This window comes from Lonchura striata, chromosome 3 (assembly GCF_050655825.1).
Source record: "Lonchura striata isolate lonStrDom1 chromosome 3, ASM5065582v1, whole genome shotgun sequence".
In the NCBI taxonomy this organism is placed as follows: Eukaryota; Metazoa; Chordata; class Aves; order Passeriformes; family Estrildidae; genus Lonchura; species Lonchura striata.
In genome coordinates, this window is record NC_140705.1 from 55,606,013 (window position 1) to 55,627,630 (window position 21,618).

At 41.7% G+C, this 21,618-nt stretch overlaps 1 protein-coding gene across 1 annotated transcript in view; it reads right to left on the minus strand.

The window, feature by feature from the left end:
* The window catches only part of SLC2A12 (solute carrier family 2 member 12), a 40,135-nt gene extending 30,354 nt beyond the window's left edge, over positions 1–9,781 (minus strand). Inside the window, exons 1-2 of the mRNA XM_021540661.4 lie at positions 9,441–9,781; positions 582–1,898 (exon numbers count right to left, since the gene is read on the minus strand). Of these exons, the coding sequence (XP_021396336.3) occupies positions 582–1,898; positions 9,441–9,555 (1,432 nt within the window). The 5' untranslated portion in view covers positions 9,556–9,781. The remainder of the gene's footprint in view (positions 1–581; positions 1,899–9,440) is intronic.
* Positions 9,782–21,618: the final 11,837 nt, after the last annotated feature.

Here is a 21,618-nt window from a genome sequence, read left to right on the forward strand (position 1 = left end):
CTACTTGTGTTGTTGTTGAATTTTACTTTGCCCAAGCAGTGGCAATGGTACTACAGCTTGCTCATGAATTATGGTACCTTGAATGTGTATTCTACATCTGAAGACTATTACACAGTCAGAGGGACAGATCCTTGGCGGGACTCAGGCAGGTTCATATTTTGTGGATTTGACAGTGTCATACCATACAGAGGTCCAGAGCTTATCATCATCTTGGGTTTAGGAGCTAGCAGCAGCAAAAGCCTATATCCTAACCTTCCCAGTGTAATGACACAATAGACTAGAAAGGTGAAAGATAGCCAGGGGATCCATAATTTTGCTGTACAAAGCTAACAGCAGCTCTTAACTGAAAAGGGACCAGTCAATTGCACTGAACAGAAGGGAGATCAGGTCATTGACCTTAAGGGGCAGGACATCTTCCTCCAAAGTACATGCCAGGCCTACCAGGATGGTGTGTGACAATACCAGTGCATATTGGCAGACAACGCTGCTTTGCCCAACTTAGGAACTGCCTAATGCCAAGCCGGGCATGTCATCCCAGCACTTGATAATGTAAGTTACAAACAGAAAAATTAAACACTTACTTGGTCCAAGACCTATGGAAAATGCAGCAACATAGACAAGCAGGCTGGCCAGTGAGAGCCATTTCAGGACAACAGGAACCTCCCCACTTTCCATGTGAGACCCTGTTGTGCTTTTGCCTCCTGCCAGGGCAGTCCTGTTCAGTTCTCCTGTCCTGGCAACATCTGGGCTTTGTACATCAAATGACAATCTTTCTGCTGAAGCCACGCTAGCAAAGAGGTCCTTGAGACTCGCATTGGCGACAGTAAAGTTTCCTGGTCTCTGGAGAGAGAAATCCTCTGGAGACTGGCTTCTGCAGACCTTGGTGAAATTCACATGTATGTTACGGTTCACTAAGCCCATAGTGACCAATGATATTGCCATAACAGAAGAGCCAATACACAGAAAAGTTTTACTTCCAACTTGATCCACAAAAAACGTAGCTGGGACTGTGCTGACCACTTTAACCACTCCAACTCCAGTGGAAGCCAAGCTGGCAGCTTCATTGCTCTGGAACCCAACTGACTTCAAAACAGTCGATGCATAAAATAAAATGTTGGGCTGCCCCGTTGTTTGCACAAAAAACACTAGAGTGAGTCCTACCAGCATTCGGGCCCTCATGTTGTTTTTTGAGCGAAACAGGTCCAAGAAACTATACTGATGTTCATCTTTCAGGGAAGACTTAATCACAGTAAGCTCTTTAGTAGCATCTGATGTTTCCCGTAGCCTCTCCAGTACTTTTCTTGCCGCTTCATCGTTATTTTTCATCACAAGGAACCGAGGGCTTGGAGGAAGGAAGTACATGGCAATAGCCTGCAGAGTACCTAATGGAATCACGAGGCCAAACATATACTTCCAGCCATGAGATATGCTGGCAAATGCATAATTTGAAATATAGGCAAAGAGAATGCCTATCACAATCATGAGTTCATTTAATGACACAAGGAGGCCTCTTCTGTGCTGTGGGGCGATTTCAGCGATATACACACATGTTGCAATTGATGATAATGATATGGAAATACCTATGGCAATCCGGCCCACAATGAGTATCTCGTATGATTCATAGGGCAGCAAAATCAGGCTCCCCAGCACAAGTAAAGAAGATGCAATAATAATAGCAAGTCTCCTTCCAAATCTGTCTATAAGAAATCCACCAGTAAGGGATGCAAATAAGGCCCCAAAAAGCAGGGAACTTACAATGACTTCCTGCTCTTTGCAAGAGAGTTTTAAAATGCTGCTCATCTGAAGAAGAGCTCCAGAGATAAGGCCCAACTCATAGCCCATCAGAAGTCCACTTATGGCAGCAATGGCAGAAGATAGAAAGGTGAATGTTCCACAACCTGAAAAAAGAGGATAAAACATAAAACCTTGAAAGAGTGATTTCTGCAAAATTCTGACAATTAATAATAAGTTTATTTGATCTTCCAGTTAAAAAAATTTCTCTGTAGCTTTTAGGCAAAGCAATTAGGTACAATACACATCCAGGAGCAGTCGTGACATAAAAGCTATTTACAGAAAAAGCTATTTCTGAAAAAAAAAAAGTAATGAATATAAAATGTTTTAATGCTTTTGTATCCCTTATCTTTCTGATCACAAGTCAATAAGGTTTTGATCAGGTCCTAAATAATTAAACCTTCTGCTTCAGAATATTATTGCAAAAAGAAACAGTGAGAAAGCAATTTTTGCCTTGAGATCTTTCAGTGTTTTCCCTAAACTGAAAAAGTCTCGTCCACCCAACTAGAGTACCATGAGCAAGGAAAGCATTCTTAGCCAAACTGCTTCAACCTTGACTCAAATAAGTAACAAGTTTTCCCTCAACACTTATTATTTCCTTTGTTTCATCTGAGGATGACATGAAGGCTGCTGGTACCATTGTTTCTATTTTGTCAGATTGGAGACTTATTCAGTGAGCTGATGCAGATATCTGGGATATTCTAGGGAAACTGATCTTTGAGGCAAACTCATGAACTTTCTGTGCTTTACTCACATCTAAACGCAGATTCTTTGGAATATCTTGATCAAATATTTTGCATTGCTTTTGACAGCCATAATGTCAGGAACAAGAAACAGATTATGAAAACAATGCAGATTATATGCCTTTGAATATCCACTTTAAAACAAACTTATTTTATACAATTGTGATTCCTTGTTTATTGTTACAAGATAGATTTGACTGATCATATTCTACTAACTGTGAAGCCTTTTGCACCCTAAACCTTGAGGAATATATCTATTTGTTATTTTTGGTCTCATTCTTTCTCCCAGCATGATTTTTCTCGCATCACGATATTGGCTCCCACACAGCTAGGAAAAGAGTAAATTGACTTCTGATTTTGCAGTTAGTTAGAGAAATGGGACATGTTGAAGGAGAAATGGCTTTTGCAGCATAATATAGTCTGTATTTAGTTAATTCTCCTGGAATGAGTGGTATATGGCCTAATTGGAAATGATACACAGAGTTTGTTTATTTTTAGCTCATTTTCCTAAGGCATTAAGGCTCTTTGATCACGCTGACTGCTCAGAGTTCCTTGCCAATACTTTTTGAGCACATTGGTGAGGATCAGTCCCATTTGACAGAGGATATTACATTTCAAAAGCAAATCTTGAATAGAGAGAAGGAGAGCAGCCCTAGCAGTACATCTGCACTGCTAAAGTAAATAGTGCCAGAGCCTAGGGCCAGACCTTGGCATGTGGCCACATACCCTACTAAATTGCTGGCAGGATCCCTGGCACATTTGCAGCCCAAGCCACCCTGTGTTCTCCTAACAACTCCCAGAATCAAACAGTTCCACCATCCCACCCTGCAGCCACTTCACAGGCAGACAGGTTATTATGGAGGGTAGTGCAGTACAACTGTGAATATAAGCCATGCCTCAGGGCTCAGGGGAGATGTGTAAGCCCATTAAGTCTATTAAGATAAGTATCACCTATTAGCTCTCCTAACTTGAGCCAAACAGCAGCAGCCCTGAGTTACTGCATGCACCAAATGCACCTCAACTCACTCAGCTGCTGAGCTGGTGTGGCTGGCAAACCAGAGATAGATAAGAGATAGGGGAGAAGCACATGGTTTTGTCTTGATGGGCCATAAGGACACAGGGGGAATGGGATTATTGTGAAAAGTCTTTCAGAAGGTGGGGCAGGTGGTAGATTTATTGGGAATGGAGATGGAACATCTTGAAGAAAATAACAGAAACAAATATGCAAAATGCTCCAGTGATGGAACAATCTTTTCTGTATTGTTGTTGTAGATACCTGTTAATACTTCTAAAGCTTTTTCTACTTTATATCTGCAGTATCTGAGACCATTTCACTTATTTTAAATAGAAGCCTGGGTTAGGTCCTGCTGCACTTCATTCACCCACTGAGCAGTACTTCAGTGGAAGTACTTCAGTGGAAGTACTGCTGACTACAGCTAAGCTGCTTTGTGCTGCATCCTGCAAGCACACATGCAATACTTGTTTTATCATTGCAAAACATAATTTCTCCTTGCCATTTATACTTTTGAGTTGCCCGCTTGCTGTATATTATTATATCTGGAGAATATACCCTTCCAATGAATCCTGGCTGGAAATCTGGGCTGATAACAACACAGTGTTGTGCTGATGGAATGAGCATTATCAAAAATGAAACTGCTAATTTGATTGCAGTGCTCTGCCTAAACTATTGTTCAGTCCTGATATTTGTGCTTTCTTGAGTATCTCTGTATTTTATATCATTGAGCCACATATATTTAATGGAGGACTTTATCTCAATTTATATATTATGGACTGGAGAACATTGTGTTCATCCAGTCTGACACTCACGAACAGCAAAACATGATCCTTCAGAGACACTTCAATTACGTTTGGTCTGAACTGGGCAATTTAAAACATTCAGCTTTGATTTTAAAATGGCTAGTGACCAAAAACCAATGGCTTTAAGTCAATGGTTAATTACTTTCACTGAAAGTTATCTGTAAATTATTTCTTGACTTAATTTCTGCAACTTCAGCTTCCAGCCATCATTCCATTCTCCATTTCCCCACCCTTAACTGTGTTCACTAAGTATAGCCTGTCATTGGGGCATCTCACAAAAAAGACATCTTTTTTAGCTACTTACCCTGTGAGGCTTTACAAGTTTACCAATGCCTGAAGTATTCAAACCTCTGTTCTCTGAACTTTTTCAGACCATCAACTTTGTCAGTAAATTGTGATCTGGACCTAGTGTTCCTGCAGTGATTACACAGTGCCAAAGAGAAACTTGACATTATTTTTCTAGTCCTGGTGAACACTTCCCTTTCTATTTGTCCAAGGATTCTCAGAAACAAATATAGAAACTTATCTTCTGGTTATCCTTCAGGGAAACTTACTTTTTCTCTGACTGGATTCTTTCCAAGGCACTGCCTTGCCTTTAAATATGGCCTGCCTCATTGCATCTTATTGAGGAATGCAAACCACATTATGTTTGTCTGTATTAAAATATATAGGATGGGTTCAACTTACCTGTGAGACATCTACATCATCTCTAGATTTCTCTTGTAACCACTCGAGAAAAATAGGCACTTCTAGATGTCTGAATTAGGTCTGTTGCCCACTTCCCTACATTGCCTATAAAAGGAAACTGTGTCTCGCTCAGATGCAGATGTCTAAAGTTAGCAGAGAGGAAACCCAGACAGCACATTCACTTGCAGTCAGCAGGCCAAGGCATCCAAATTCTGTTCAGCCAATGACATATCACATTTTTTGATCACCCATCAGCTTTATCACTGTTATTATTTTCTTCCAAGAAACCAAGAACAGTAACAGTAACAGAGGGGCAAAAACTGAGTTTAAGGCTGTCCAGCAGAAACACAGCAGTAGGGTACAACACTGTACCCTATTGATACTTTGAAATCTGTGTCCTACATAGTTCTTAATTATTAAACTGTTGGAGTGTCATTTTTGTATGGTTTCAGTTTCTGAAGGAGAGCGTCAAGTCAAATATCTTTAGATGGAGTTCACCACCAGCACTATACTTTGCAATCCAGACTGTGTGCACATCAGCCTGTGGTCCTTAGATAGAGAAACTGAGATGGTTACTTATTTTCACTCTGAGAGTCTGTACAAGCTGGATGTAGAGCCTGGACACCTGGGAATTGATTGGGAAGCATTTAAGCCCATATATTTCTTGCTTCTCCAAGTAGAGCAACTTGATCAATATCTTCATGTTTATTTTGTTTGTTTTTACTGGGTCAGCTTGTATCCTTCTTCATGTGTCCAGTGACACATACCCACAGTTGTACAGAAATAGTGGAGGGCTGTAACTAGAGCACCCCCAAATGAAAAGCAGATCTTGACATGATGCAGAGGGAGATACATTGTCCTTTTGATTAGCAGCAACAAAGCCACTAGTTAACTTGGTGTCTCTTGTCCCTCACAGGCACTATTCTACTGAAAAACATTGTTATATCACCATGAGGTTTTGTTTTAACTCGTGTACCCAAAACTTGCCTGCTCATAACTGCCTGCTGAGTTAAACCTTGAAATCTCTGCTCAGTTTCCCTTCATGACCTTCCTCTGGGCAAAATTCCCTCTGACTTCAGCATATGTTTTGCTTTAACATTTTCAGATAAAGAATGTTGCAGTAGTTGTGCTCACAATCCTTTTAAGTGTCACTTCTAATGATGCTGCTGGCAGTTCTTAGGCATTCCTTTTTTTACAAAAAGTTTCTTTATATATATATATATATACACATATATTTCTCTTATTTTTATGAGATGCCAACAGAACATATGGCAGCATACAGACCAGAGGAATATTTTAATGATAGCTACCAGAGAATTTTCTCCTTCTGTATGCCACTAACACCATGGCTAATGAGTGTAGGGCTGGTATGTGACAAGTGATTGGAAAGTCTATTCTCTAGTTTCCCATGTAAACAAAGTGGTTTCCCACAACTGCTGTTCAAGTCAAAAGCAGCCCTACTTGGCAAACAAACCTATCTTTAAGAACATTTGTTGGAATTGTTTCTGCTTGGTTCCTGAAAAGGAGACCAACTGCAGTTGTAGCACAGCAGCACAGTGTACTGACGATGAGGCTGGATGGGGCCAAGTACTAAGGATCTGCCCCTTTACTTATTTTCAAGCACTTATTTGGGAAAATACATTCATTCCAAAGGCACAGCATTTGGTCTGTGCATGTATTTTATAGGCATTATGGATAAATTATCAGTGCCAGGGAAGATCTGCAAGCAGGCTGATTTGGGAGCTACCACTCTTCACCCACCTAGTGGGAGGGAGAGATATGGGAAAGGGGCTCTTTCCAGCTCAGTTTGGCAGTACCATGCTCCATGTTAGTCCAGACACTGAGATTTCTCTGATGTAGTTTTTCTTTGCTTTCTCCCAAGAGATCATTCAGGGTGCATATAAAAAATTACTGGGAAGGGGGAAGGGAGATTACTTTATGTAACCTGTGCAAATATATCTATTTTGATAGGAGGGGACTCGACAATCTCTTCCACCATGGTACTTCTGTTTACTTTTATTTAATCTGAGATGAGAAATGTCTCCATTTGGAAGGGAAGGAAAGTATTTTCCTGTCAGGAAAGTTCTTTAAATCCTTGCAGTTTCTTTGATCTATTTAGACCTTTGGAAAGTGAATGCAAGTTCTGTCAATTATTGGTTAATAAGCGCAGGTTAGAAAACCCTAATGAATGCATTGCCTAGATATAAATCCACAGCACAGAATCGATCCTTTTTTTTCAATAGAATGGTATCTACTTTTATGTACAGTAAATTTTAAAACTACAGCATCTGTACTTGAAAATTTTAAGCTGTCTCTAATAACATATTTCTTCTCCATCTGAGTGCTGACATACAAAAAGTGTGTCTTTCAAGGGATATAGTATTTAAATTTTCCAAATTGTCATTAAAGAATATTTTGCTGAAGTGTATATATGAAGATTTTTTTTTTTAGGATAAATGTTTAATGGCATGTATTGGGAATTGCTGCATAATTAAATAATGGTTTTGCTTCTAAATTACATTTTTCAAAGGTAATTCTGCCATTTTCATGTTATCATGTTCTTTGCTATGCTGCCACAGTCACTTTATCTCATCCAATTGTCTAGAATAAAGAGATATATGTTACCCAGTTGCTCTATTCCAACACCTGAGGTTTCTTTAGATCCAGTAACTGCTCAGTAGGTGCATTTCTCCTATTAGCTACAATACATGTGATCTCTCTGTCCCTCTAGGAGTCTGGCATGAGATCTGAAACAGTTACCCAACAAGATCCTACAAGATGAAATAAATGACAGCTTTGGGACAAAGCTATATTGCAAACAGAGCTGGAAAATCTCAGAAAATACTAACTTAACTAAAAATAATGTCAGGGCCGTGTGGAATCACAATCATTTGACAAATGGGGCTCCTCCCACCCAAGTGTGAAAGGCAAACCCTAAGCAAATACTTTGTAAATTCGACTAAAAGAGAAGGTGGAAGGAAAGTAATGTACCTCTCATCTAAACTCCTCCAGTGGTGGGAAGCACTGAATATTTTGTATAGTATAAGCCAAATTAATGCACTTTGTAAACAATATTCAAATTTCATTAACAAAAGCCCCCTGACAAAGATGGAAAGACAAGGAATGCAGATCCCAGAAAGACCCACTATGGCCATGTCCTCTCTTACTCCTCTGTTATGTAATTGCACTATGTCAACAGGCAGCCTATCCCCTCATTACATGAAATGGCATATGCGTTTTGTTTTGTTAGTTTCTAGTAAGAATCAACACATTCTTTTAATTTCTAACTATGTAATATATATATATATATATATATATATATATATATATATTCCTCAGGCTACTGCTTTAATTTTTGAGGATAAGGACAGATGTGCAATTAGCACTTACTCTTCTAATCTTAACCCATGTGCTGCAGAAACTTTGCTATCTGTTTATTGCTATCCCATAACCATCTGTACTGCTCTCCTCAGTCCCTAAGGCAATGTTAAATGTGTCAGTGCACCTACTGACTTTCTGTTCTTGGCTAACCTCTGATTCCAGTATCAGGAGACATTGCTTGACAGAGGACTGACTATTACACTCCACAAAGCATTTGTCCATATGGTTTCTGAATATTCCTGCATTAATCAGTTCATTCAGCTCGAAGTGAACAAAATCTGACTGGGACATTGTAATTTCTGGCTTATGACCATGATGTCCTGTTTGGGTACAGCTTATAATAAGGCATAATAAGCCTTGTGGCTGAGAAATAATCATGATTGTGGGGCATTATCTCCTTCATCTTATCATCTGGAAAAGAGTTTGAAATGCAAAACTATGCTGCAACTGACAAAAACTGACTGGGTAGGACAGCAAAGATGAAGAGCTATGAAATTCAGTTTTTGCACTTAAAAACTTAGTGCAGAACAAATGTTACAGCTGATTTTTGAGAGTACCAGCACAGAAACCCTGTTTCTTCCTGAAATGCTAGGGAAGTAAAAATGGGAGGGAGACCCTGTCCCTGAACTGCTCTCCTGCATGGACAGGTGCAGTGCTTGCCCAGACTCACTCCGGTGAAAGGGCTGAACTGCCCCCGAGTGTGCAAGGACCAGATCACTGTTGTTAGAGGGCAGCAGGTTCTCCCATCTTTCAGATGGCTGATCTTCATAAAGGAAAAGAATTTACACAACAGACAGCACCCACACGAGCAGCAGAACCGAGGCCCTTCAGGGAAAGCATCACACACATCTTCATTCAAAATTCAAGCTGGCAGTCCCCTTCCTTGCTCACACGTTCCCCTCTTGCACTTTTAGAAACTGAGAAGGCACGTCCCAAGAGTGCCGTGGCTTTGCGGGGCCGCTCTCCCCCGAAGTGCCCCGAGCATTCGCTGTGCGGGGCACCCGGCTCCTGCGGGCTTACCTGCTGCAGCCGGGAGCCGGGAGCGGCGGCAGCCCCGGCCGCGCTCCGCATCCTGCCCTGCTCCCATCGTCCGGCTCTGCTGGCTGAGGTCCTCCGTGCTCTGCCCAGCCACCATCCCTGCCCCTTCGCACCTCGGCCGGGAGCGCTCACAGCGCCGTGCTCCTTCCCCTGCCGGCCAGGAAAGGGCAGGTTGTTTTCCTCATGGCAACAAGTTCCTGAAGCTGGCTGAAACCAAAGGCAAACCACAAAGTGGTTCGTGAACAACTTTGTTGCTATTTCAGAAGGCTTTGCCCTTTGCAGTGACACAGGCTGTTGCTATTCTGGGGAGCCTATTGCAGGCGAGGGGAGGGCCGTCTGTCGGAAGTATTGCTTTTGCCTTTTAACAAATAGTTGAGACACCAGACATCTATCCATGCACAGCTCCATGCACATTCCTTACCCATTCACTTACAGGGTCTCTCTCTCTTTTTCCTGTCTCTGTTTTCCTCCACTCCCTGTGTTCATACGCACAGGTTTTTAGCAGAGAAGGCACTCTGAAAGGGAGGGTTTGCTCTGTCAGCTAAAGTTAGGGCACTGCGCACACACACGGCATCGCTGTGTTCTTGTAACTTTATGAGCAAATTATGGTCAGAAGGAGTGGAGAGGAAAACAACCATGGCAGCCCCTTGCAGCCTGTGATAGTAGGAACCAGGACTTTACATGGAAAATATGAATGTGATATTTTACAAGCAAGCCACCCTCTTTTCCATGACAATTATTTGTAGAAAAATGGAGACTCAGCTATACTGAGTCAAAGACTTGATTTTGATCACTGGCAATCACTCCATCCTTATTCGCTTCTATGGCAGCAGTGGCCAGGGGTTGGATGGCAGCAGGAGGGAAATTTTGCCCTGGGTGCAGGTGAGCTGCCTAGAGAAGCTGCCTGCCCTGCTCTGTCCCAGTCCTGGTGGGAGAGCCTCCCAGCACTCTCAGCAGACCCCTTGCCTCCATAAGGCAAGTTGTCCAAGTTACCCCCAGTGGGAATCACTGTTGTATAATCTGGCAGGGCTGCAGGCTTCGTGTTTGTGCTCTCTGATTGATTGCTTGCATGTTTGTTTTTGTTGTAATACACTAATGCCTGCAGATAGCATGGGAGGGAAAGGTAGACATAGAAACTCGGTAGGTTTGCAGTATTTCCAGACAGGAGAATTCCTAAACAGGAGAATTCCTAAAAATTCCATTTTCTCCTTATGTAGAGCAGGCATAATAGTAAGTCTTTTATCGATGTTTGCTTAGCAAGAAAGATGTGATGAAAGACATTGTAACTGCTCCATCTGACAGCTGCCTCACTGTCAGCTTCAGAAACTGGACTACCAAGGATGCCAGGGGGACGTGCTACCATTGGGGAATTTGGGTTTTGGCAGTGCCTTTTACATGTACTTAAACAAGTCAGCCTAACTCTGCTCTCACATGCTACATACTTTCCTTGTAAAATGTCCACATGTCAATCCATACAGGATGCTGTTGGTGCTGTTAACAATTTCTTGACACATCCAAAGAGGTGTTGTTTCTTCATGGTTTATGTGCAAAAAATAATGTTAACTTTTAAAGAAACATATTTGTATGTTTTGGGAAAAAAAAAAAAAGAGAGAGAGAGGCTGTTTAGGCTGGGGAAGGAAAGGAAATGTTTTCACAGATCAAACTCAGCTGTGATAAGATTGCTCTGTGATAATGTGGTGTGTAATCAACCTCCTCTAACTACCCACACTCATATAACCCACAGCTCAGGTCAATGCAAGCTCTCTGGAAACTCAGCTGGCTCCATAGGTGCACAGCTGTTCCCACATCCCAAGTGCCTTTACATGTAATGGTCCTGGAGGTGTCAGAGAATGCCAGAGGTGCCTATGGCAACTTGACATGGAGGAAAGTTTTGCTCCCAAACATGAGGCCCTAGAGGATGTTTTGGGGTTCACTCCTCCTGCTAAATCACTCGTCAGCCATAGCGTGTCAGTGATTTTGATGGAAGTTAAGAGAGGTAACGCAACTGTTCAAAAAAACTCCTAAACTAAATGCCATCCTCTGACTAAATATGTTGATTATACACAGCTGATGGCACATACAGACTTAAGGAGGATTTAAAAACTTGTCTGGAACTGCACCTTCCCCTGAACAAGAACCATAGTACCCCCAGGAATAAGTAATAAAAAGACTGCATTACAGTGAGTTCTTAAATCTTAGGATGAATAGATTTAATGAAATGAATGTTAAGTGAATACAATAGTGAATTTCCCTTTTTTTAATAGGAAGAAAAAGGTATTTTAGACAAACAGTAGGATTTCTTTTAACTATGTTTACACCTAGAGTTCAGTCCCCTCAAAAGCCAGAGCCTAGAGTTATTTTAAATATTTACCTCCTTGTTTACTAAGAAATGCAGTCAAATAAACCATTTTTCCTTTCTAGTTCTGCTTTTATTTCATTGCCAGCTGCAACACAGCAATAGTTTAACTTTGCCTCCTGGGGTAATCTCAGAAGGTATGTACCTAGCTTGCACAGAGGGTAACACAGCCAGCAGACACAGTACAAACTATAATGGCCAGAGAAAATATGAAGGAACACATTCTGAGGGCTTGTGTTTGGGCTGCCCAAAGGACAATGCACCCTTGCCATGCTGAGCTGTGGGTGCTGCTGAAGCGCCAGGAAGGTTCCTGGGCTTTGACCTGCTCCCTCAGTTAGACCCTATGCCTGCAAAAACTGTTTCAGTGTAATATGGTCTTTGGAAAAAAATGTTCCCAGTAAGTGGAAATATGAAATATTTTAGTCTGAGATCTGCCGTTTGCATGGTATTGTTATGAGGGATGGGCTGCAGTGTCATCAGTTTCAGCTGACAGTGAAAAGCCACAGCTCAGCCGGTGTGAGGATGTCTTATCACAACTGTGGCAAAAATCTGAGGCATTGATGTTATTGGTGTTTACTAGTGCTAACTGGGAACCCAGAAAATGAAAGAACTGTAAAAAAGCTGATTGCAGCCAATGAAAGAGAGAGAAATAAAGAGAGAAAACAAACAGCCTGTGCTGGTTCTGCAGTCAAGCCAGTTGTAGAGGGACAGTGTGAAATGCAGCGACTGAAGCCCTTGCTGGTGGCCACAGGGTCCTGGTCCCACAACCCCCTCTGCTTCCCACCAGAAATAAACAGCCAAGCAAGCCAGAAAAACTCTGGTACAACAGACATGACTGGGATAAGAAGGAAGAAAAAGAAGTGTGCTTTGATGCTTTTGAGGTCTCCGTTGTCTTCCCGCTACTGCCTTGCCTGTGCGCAGTGCTCAAAACAATCGCTTGGCTGGGCTCTGTGCCGGGAGCAAGGTGTCCCCCGGAGCTGGGCCAGGAGCCTGCCAGGGAGGCAGGCTAGGACAGGACTGCACCTGCTCTGCCCCTCCCCGGGCCGTCCAGGAAGGGAGCCAAAGGGCAGGGAGCAATGTTGCCAGAAGACAATACATCCAAAATGCTGGGATGGGCAACAGCTCAACGCTGCTCTGAAGAGTGGGAGCCCTGGTTTCCTAGCTGTGCTGTGGGAGGCTGGGCAGAAGGTCAAACCCTTCAGGAGTGGGAAACAAGAGTGGGAAAGATTTAAAAGCTCAAAGCAGGAGAGGGTCAGGAGGTAGGCAAGGGGTATGAGTGCAACACTCTCATGAGATTCCCCTGTTGGTTTTATCCACATGCAGTTGGCAAGAAATCACCTTTTCTGCTTTCTTCTCAGTTCCTTGCTTTCAAAATCAGACAAATAATTTAGTACTAGAAACGTGATTAGGCTAGAAAAAGAAGATAAGATAGTCATATTAAATTGCTGAATAATCTGTCTGGAAAATCTGTGAGACTGATGTGGGGTTTTCTTCTAAAATCTCTGGTTGTGCTTTGTATTTTTATTTCTGGTGATCTAATTACTCAAATTTGGGACTGTGGAGAGACAGGGAAGTTGGTGATAAGCCAATAGAAATTTAATTAAGAGTTGAAGAGTTTTCTGAATCAGTTTTCATAGATCACTTTTATCAGAGTTGGGGTAAAGAAGGTCATCTTATTTCTCTGTCGATTTCATGATTCTTAAAAAGAAGACAGTGGAATTCTCCCAATTAATTGATTTTAAAATGTAGAAGCAAAGCTTTTCAGCAAACTGTGGAGAGCATTTTCCTGACATACCAGCTTAAGTTACTTTGCCTTCATTTTTGATTGTTGAGATTTGTTCTCAGAACAAATAATTTGCCATTTTCAGAATATGTTAATGAGACAGCTGGCTTGGAACAACAGGAGGAAGGCTGGGAGGATGAAAAAATAAAAGTGATATGGAAGGGAGAGACAAGGAAGAAATGGAGAAAAAACAAAAGAAAACCATACTATTTATTAAAAAAACCCAAAGGTATCCATCTAGAAAAGCATGAGTAGCCTTTACCATTAGTGTTGACACATTGATACCCACATATTTAATTGGGAGGAAAATACACCAAAATTCCAGTTACTGGATTAAAAAAAAGCAAAAAACAAGAGCTGCTTCAAGAAAGCGAAACAATCCATCCTTCAGGAACTTTGAATATAAAGATAATTGTTATTACTCTTATGTGGCAAAAGAATTACAATTCATCAGTCAGTTTCGTAAACATCCTTTTTATAAATGTAGGGTATATTTCAGAAACACAATGTTTAGGCTATGCCATTTGTGTATATAGGTAGAAAATTCATGACAACTGAGAACACAAGTTTTTTTCATTTTAAGTCCTGTGGTTTCTTACTAAGTCATGCTCTTTCTGTTATGTTCTTACTCATACTCAGAGACAATGATTTATACCAATATATTTTTATCTGGCTTTAAAAAACTCAATCATAGACATAGTCCAGAGCTCATCATACTTCATGACTCCCTGCAGAGTCCCACTGACTCATGGCACAAATATTTAATCTTTTGGTCTTCTGTTAGTACTTTAAAAGTACTCTTTAGAAGCACAGTGTGGCCTTGGACACTCTAAGAGTTATGTTTTGGCAGAAACTTGAAATCCAACTGAAGGTACGAACTGAAGACTGGAAAATACAATACAAATAGAATTGAGATGAGAAAGCAAAATAAAATACAAATTTTAGTTCAAGTTTCCACATTCATGGCTGTATAGCATTTCCAACAAGTAAAAAGAAAGGTCTTTTAGCTTCTGAGTAATCCAAATTGGCCACTTCTACTTTGTTGCTGAATAACATGTCCACTGTTTGTCATCACACACTGTTCTTTCCTGTTTGCTTCAGGTATTTCATATTTACCTTTTCTATTTTAACAAATCATAGAAACCGTAGCCCTCACATTTGAAAGAAAATTGTTCATCTGAAATAAAACTGGGAGGCCGTGCACATTCCCAGCGCAAGGACTGAGCCAGGGGAAGCCAGTTAGTAATGTCACCCATGGCTTGATATCAGGTGGTTTCTAGGAATTTCCAAAAAAGTGCCAAAAATTGAATCCTTTAAGATCATTGTACAGTGGAAAGAGGAGTTTGTTCTTTACTCTTGTGATGAATTATTAAAAATGTGTAAGCTGAAATTTCCTTTGCATATTCCAGTTAAGGAAAGAGGTATATATTGCTAAGAAAAGTTTGAGTTGCTGAAATGTATTTTTTTCTTGTTGCTGGGAAACATTTTCTCCCACATGGAATATGTCAGTCACACAGGAAATGCAGTCATTTTCATGGTTTTAATTATTTCCACTGACAAAGTGTTTTGTTTTCTCCTGAAAATCTTATTGTTGCAAAAATAAACAATTAAATGTCATTAATGCTGTGCTTCGCCTTCTTGCTGGTTTTTGACTGCAGCTGGCAATCTGAAAACAGTTTTATATGCATTCATTAAAACCAAATGTCTGACTAAAGCTTTCCAAAGTCCATCAAAATTTTCAAGTCATTGCAGGCAAGCAGGAAATGAAACCAGTCTCCAAAGCACAGGTCAACTTGTGTTCACCCAGCAGCCCTGAAGAAATGAGCAGTGGACGCTCCTGCAATGCAATAAATGCTTCAGGTCACCTGTTCCCCAGCACCTGAGTCCATTAACAGGTAGCAAAGGCAGTCTTCAGTGGACACTGTGCATCTGGAGGTGTCTCAAATTTATTTTGAAACTACCATTCCCCTTCAGAGATGGAGCTACTGAAAGCTCAGTAGGTTCTGCTAGAACCAAGGACAATACAGGAGACGCTCTTTGGAAAATATGGAGATTTTCTGCCCCAGAATACTTTCCTCTGCACACACCAAAATCCCATCTTTTGAAACACAAGTAGGGGAAGTGCTGTGCTGGCAGCACAGGGAGGAGACAGTTTCCTTTCTCCGCTGTATGTCCTGGAGGCACAGGTAGGCACTTTGCTGGCAGAGAGAGGTCAGGGAGAAAACAGCTTATTTACTTCTCACTTAAATGACCTTTTCTCATGATCACCATGAGAAGGGAGTGAATGCCCTTTAGGCACCAGGTCTCTGGCTGTCACACCATGTGGTGTAGCTCCTGGAGGCAGGCTGTGCCTGTGTGGGCTGCCTGGTTATCCAACATAGTTCCCCAGGGAACCTCATCAGGAAAGAAACCCTCACTTGGGCTGTGGCCTCAGAGAGGATCCCCGACACACATCCTCCAAAAGCATTGGTGGGGATTGCAGCCTGCTGCAATTCAGGGGCTGGTGTTTGCTTTTCTGGCATTTGAGTTTTTATTTGGTTATTTTTTTAAAGACCAAGATGCATATCACTCTGGCAAAGCTGATTTTGTGAAGCAAACCCTCTCTTGTAATTTTCTGTTTAGTTTACCAGCATGATTTGTATTGAAGGAGCTCCCTGAGCAGCTGAGAACTGCAGGGCCTGCTGCTGCCTCCCTCAGTGCCCCTGGTGAAGGCAGACAGCCTCGCAAGAAGGCAGCTGCCACCTGTCACCAAGGTCCCTGTCATCCCAACACAGCTGCTTGGCTGATTTACTTCTGTGCAACAAAAGACTTTAGTGTCAGGACTTGGGCCTCTCTGCAGACTACAGAAGTCCTGGTGCACTCATTTGCCTCCTACATGGCAGGGGCTGCCAGCCTATGAGCGACTCAGCTCAGCAGACACCCTCCTCCCTCCCTCCCTTCTCATTCACATTCAGACTCTGTGCTGCTCAGCTTGGCTTAAACATCCCTGTTGCAGACTAATCACTGAGGCATTAGTTGTTTAAATTCACACTGATGAAATAGGTGCTGGCAAAGCCCAAGGGACTTTCAGTGGTACAGCATGTGCTGTGCTGGGGACTCACAGTGTCCTGAAGGGCACTGCACTGCCTCTGAGCAGGAATAGCCCAAGGAAAGAATGTCTTAGATTGGATTCACAGCCAACAGGGTGCACACAAAGCTTAGCCTTCCAGTACAGCTTCTAACTTCAGCAGGTCTTGTCAAACAAGAGAGAAAAAACCATAGTTTTGTAGTTAGCTCTGATAAAGTTTGACTCTTTGAAAGGATTTTCCTACCTACATAGTGAATGAGGAATATTTTTGGATATGTGGAGTCAATAGGCAGAAAGTTGCTGGCTTGGCTGAAGGTTAATTTCACACCACAAAAAGTAATCAGAAACTCCAGGGCAGCACTAGAGTTGCTGCTTACTTGCAGCTACTCTTATGACTTGCAACAACTTGCAAGTCTATTCCTGGCTCCTGTGGGAAAGTGAAAGACCCTTTATCCTTCTCCAACCTCATCTCACTAATTTTTGGAAAAGCTGGTGAGTTTTGGTACTGCCTTCAACTTCTCCTCCTTCAGACTGGGATCTTTGAACACATCTCTCATGCTTCACCTTCTTCTCCAAATCTTCTCCTAGGTAGTTATTCATATCCACCTCTCAAAGGAAACTCTCTCCTTCCTGGTCTGTGACTTACCTGAACTGCCTCTTAGCTTTTTGCAGTGGGTATCTGCTCCTTCCAGATAGCAGCTCTGAAATTTCAGTTGTACTCAATGAATATAACCTAACACTATCTACCACATACACACTTGTTGTTTCTTACTCCAAGCTCTTTTACCGTGTCCTCTCCTCTACCTGAGCCATCCAAAGGGGCAAAGCAGCTACAGCAGTAGCTGTAAAAAAAGAAAAAAGAAAAAAAAGAAAAAGAAAATCAGGCCTTCAGTACCCAGTTCATTGCAAGACATCTGACTTCAAAATGTCTTTCTGTGTGATTTAGAGATGTTTTTCTGACTAACAAGTTTAGACATATATATCCATGTTTACCGCTGGGGTTTGGATCCCTTGCCAATTCTAGAAGCTAATACACTTGTGCTAGCTCTCAATCTCTTAGACATATGCCATGGAAATCAGAGGCAACATATTAAAGTGCCTAATTCCTGGAATTTTATGATTATCACATCTACACAACTCACTCTCTTAGCTGTAAAAACTTAAAAGCCGGAGTTAGATAAACATCATTCATAGAAACTCAAGAGTGAGAACATGAATGAAACAACTCAGCATTTTTTTAGTTTCTAAAAGTCATGTTTTTTAAGACAGTATTATGTTCTGAAAGGCTTAACATTGACGTGTTTAACATTTTATCTTCATCTTGAACATGCATGACATTAAAACTGAGAAGAATCAGTTTTATGGATAGAAGACATTTAATCCTTCAGGTATATGATTGCAGGATAATTGGAAGAGTTCAGTCCTTGCACCATTGATATGGATGGGGCAGTAGTGGACAGATACCCTAAGGACAGTGCTCAGATGTGCAGCAACACACTCCTGGTCCCAGTTTTGGCTAGGATAGAGTTGGCTGGGAGGCACTGATCACTCTCAGGAATAGGCTGGGCATCAGTCAGTGGAAGATGAGCAGTAGTATTGTGCATCACTTGGGGCATTTAGGTTTTATCTCCCTATCTCATTTGATGATGATGATGATTATTATTTACTTTGTTTCAGTTATTAAACTACTCATATCTCAACCCATGAGTTTTACGTTTTTTCCCCTATTCTTGTCCTCACCATACTGGGACATGCTAGGGGAGTGAATGGGAGGCTGCACAGTACTTAATTGCTGTCTGAGGTTAAACCACAACACCTCTAAAAGGCAAGTTTTCAATTGCCACTTAAAAGGGAGGGCCTGAGTACAGCCTACAAATGCTTCATTTACCTGAAATCCTCCCTGCCAAGGGAAACACCTGTGCCAGTAGCAAGCTAGAGCAGTGAGGTCTGGGCAACACAGCTGCAGTGGAATTCCCCTTAACTATTTGCCTAGGTCTTTTTGCAGGTGTTGGGAGGCTGAGGCAAGAGCAGAGCAACTTATCAAAGTCTCCACCTCTTTATCAGATCCTAGTTTGGTCAAAGATAATGAGTGTCACAGAGCAAGTATGATTTGGAAGGAACATTTTGGAGAAAAAGGATAAGTGTTACTGTTCTACATAGTAACTGCAGCTGGCCAGGTGCTTGCAGCCAACAGACGGATTTGCACCTACTGCATGGACTGCAGTTTGCTGGAGCTGCAAGGCTGCTCTCAGATTTGGCAAGTCTGCTTTCAGACAGCTTTCAGAGACTTCCCACATAATTCCATCCCTCCAACTTCATTTCCAAGTGACTGCCCGACCAAACTGAGGTTTGATCTCTGTAGGTTGCTATGCGTTTAAACAGGAGAGATTTCTGGGCAGCCCAGCAGGCCAGGGGATGCTTGGTTCCCTGTAGATGGAGCTCCTGCTTGGACTGTGCCACTCTGGGAAAGAGGAAGCTGGAGAGCAACTCACAACTATCTCAGCAACAACTTGTGCTGTGCCTCCCTGCTTAACTGAGCAGGGAAAGGAACCAAACATCTTCTTCTTGAAGACAACACAGGTTTGTCTCAACAAGTCATATCACAGATAATCACGGATATTCTGAGTTGAAAGGGAACCACAAGGATCATTAAGTCCAACTCTAAAGTAAATGGCCCATATGGGGATCAAACCCATCACTCTGCCCAGCTGAGCCAATCTCAGGATTCTATAAATTTGTTCTTCATGTTTGAGTACTGCATAGGTTGATTTCATGCATGAGGGCACCCGGAAACAATATTACGAAAGGCAGCTGTGCACAAACTGGTAAATCCCAAAAGCAGAGGGTATTTGTGTTTCTGTTACTCTGCACTTTTGTGCACATACACAACAGATTGTTTAAAATCTGTACTGCATATGTGTTTTTTCACACACCCTCACCTTGTTCAGTACACAAAGAATATAATTATTAGATAATAATATTGTGGAGGTCTGTGGTACATCAGAATTCAATCTGCAAAACTACAGCCCTTGCTGCTTCCTTTATAACCTACAGTGATACTGAGCATTACGATGTTTGTTTATTTCCAGCCTGTGGTATTAACCTTGGGAATGGAGATAATCCGTCATGGAAATATAGTTAACAGTTTCCCCATAAAATGCTAGATGGTACAGTAATAGATAAAAATTTCATAAGATTGAATTAGTCCACCTTTACAATATGACAAAAAGATGAATGGATAGCATTAACTCTGCATTGGAGTTGAGGAACAAAGATGTGTCATTTAAAAGCCAAAAACATCCTTTTTGTTTGGACACCCAGTTTGGGAAACCTAGGCTCTGTCCTTGTGATTTAGTACTAACCAAGCCTTAAAACATATAAAGGCAGTTACCATTCACTTTGTTCACGCTTGGGAGTCTGGAACACAGATGAAAATAAAGCTTAATCATTTCAGATGCTAAGGGGAAAAATAAGTCTGACAGCGTCCCCTGTAGGCCATATAGTCCATCTTCCTGCCCTAACAAAAGGTCAGCTATCTGAGTCTTCGCTGGTTATCTTTATTGCTAATTTTTTCCTGTCTAACCTGCTCTTTAACAATACCTAAGTACAGAGATTTCACTGTCTTTTGAGGCAGGTCTTTTCCAGTGCCTAATTAGGCTCGTTGTTAGACTCATGTTTATCTTAGTGCTAGTCCATCTTTCCTTGCTTTGTCCCAAAGGGACATGAAGAACTGTATATTTGTCTGCCCTTTGAAGATGCTGGATATCTTCCACGGACTCTGACAAGGGTCCTCACTGAATCACACCCTCTTTGGGGAATGTTGCCCAGAATGGCACATGAAAAACCAGTGGATGCCTCCAAGCTGCTGAGTGAGGCAGAAAAACTTCTTCATAACTCTTACATGTTACTTTTTCTGCTCATATGTCACAGACATGATCCTCACATTTCTGCCCAACAGTGTCAACATTATTGCTCATTAATAACATGGGGTATGCTACAACCTCAGTTCCTTTTCCGAAGAACTATTAGCCAGCCTGCCACATCCCATTTCATAATTATGTAATAAATTACTCTTACTTAAATGCATAATGTTGTGGTCTGACTTATTGCTCACACTTTTAAAACTCTCTATAATAATTTGTCAGTCTTCTGCCCTCCTGTGTGCCTGCAGCTCCCCTCCCAGCTGGGTGTTGTTTGTGGTCTCCCACACAATGTTAATACACACATCTACTGATGACATGAGTGATGGAAGAGAAACCAAGAGAAAAGAAGTAAACCCAGGAGAGACCACTGTAGAAGCAAGCATAGATTTTTCTCCAACTTGACAATTACTTGCTAATAATTCTTCATATTTATTAAAAATTAATGACAAATAATTGTAGTGTCCCTACTGCAATTATTTTCCACGCATGTAATAAACAAGGCATCTACCAACGAACAAACTGACTTGGAAAGTCTGGTGTGACTTCCCTAGAATCAGGTGCCAAATAGGCAAAGGTTGGAGCTCTATTTTCATCTACCTCCACCATGGGGCAATTTTCTTCACGCTCTTCAGTTCAAAACTCCCTGGAGCAGCTGGATGGGGGCAACTCTCTCTTCCTGAGGAGAGTGAAGGGCAAGGTGCAGCTTCTTGGGCATCAGGAGCTGGGAATCAAGGACATGACACACTCCCTGAATACAGCACCTTCAGAGACTTCAGCTTTTAAGCTCTAGCAAGCCTGTACATGTCCTAACTCCTAATTTAACCAAATCTAGGGGTTTTTCAGGAAGAGGAAAGCATTCTTGGCACAAAGACTAACTGCCAAGCTCATTGGTGTCCACTGAGGGTCTAAGAAACCAATTGCCTTTTATATTCTTCACCCTCTGGTGACAGGAAGAACAGGAGAGCTGACACAGAATTCATAAGAGGTTTGGAGGGAATTATCCATTACAAGTTCTTCGCCTTTTCTCAAAA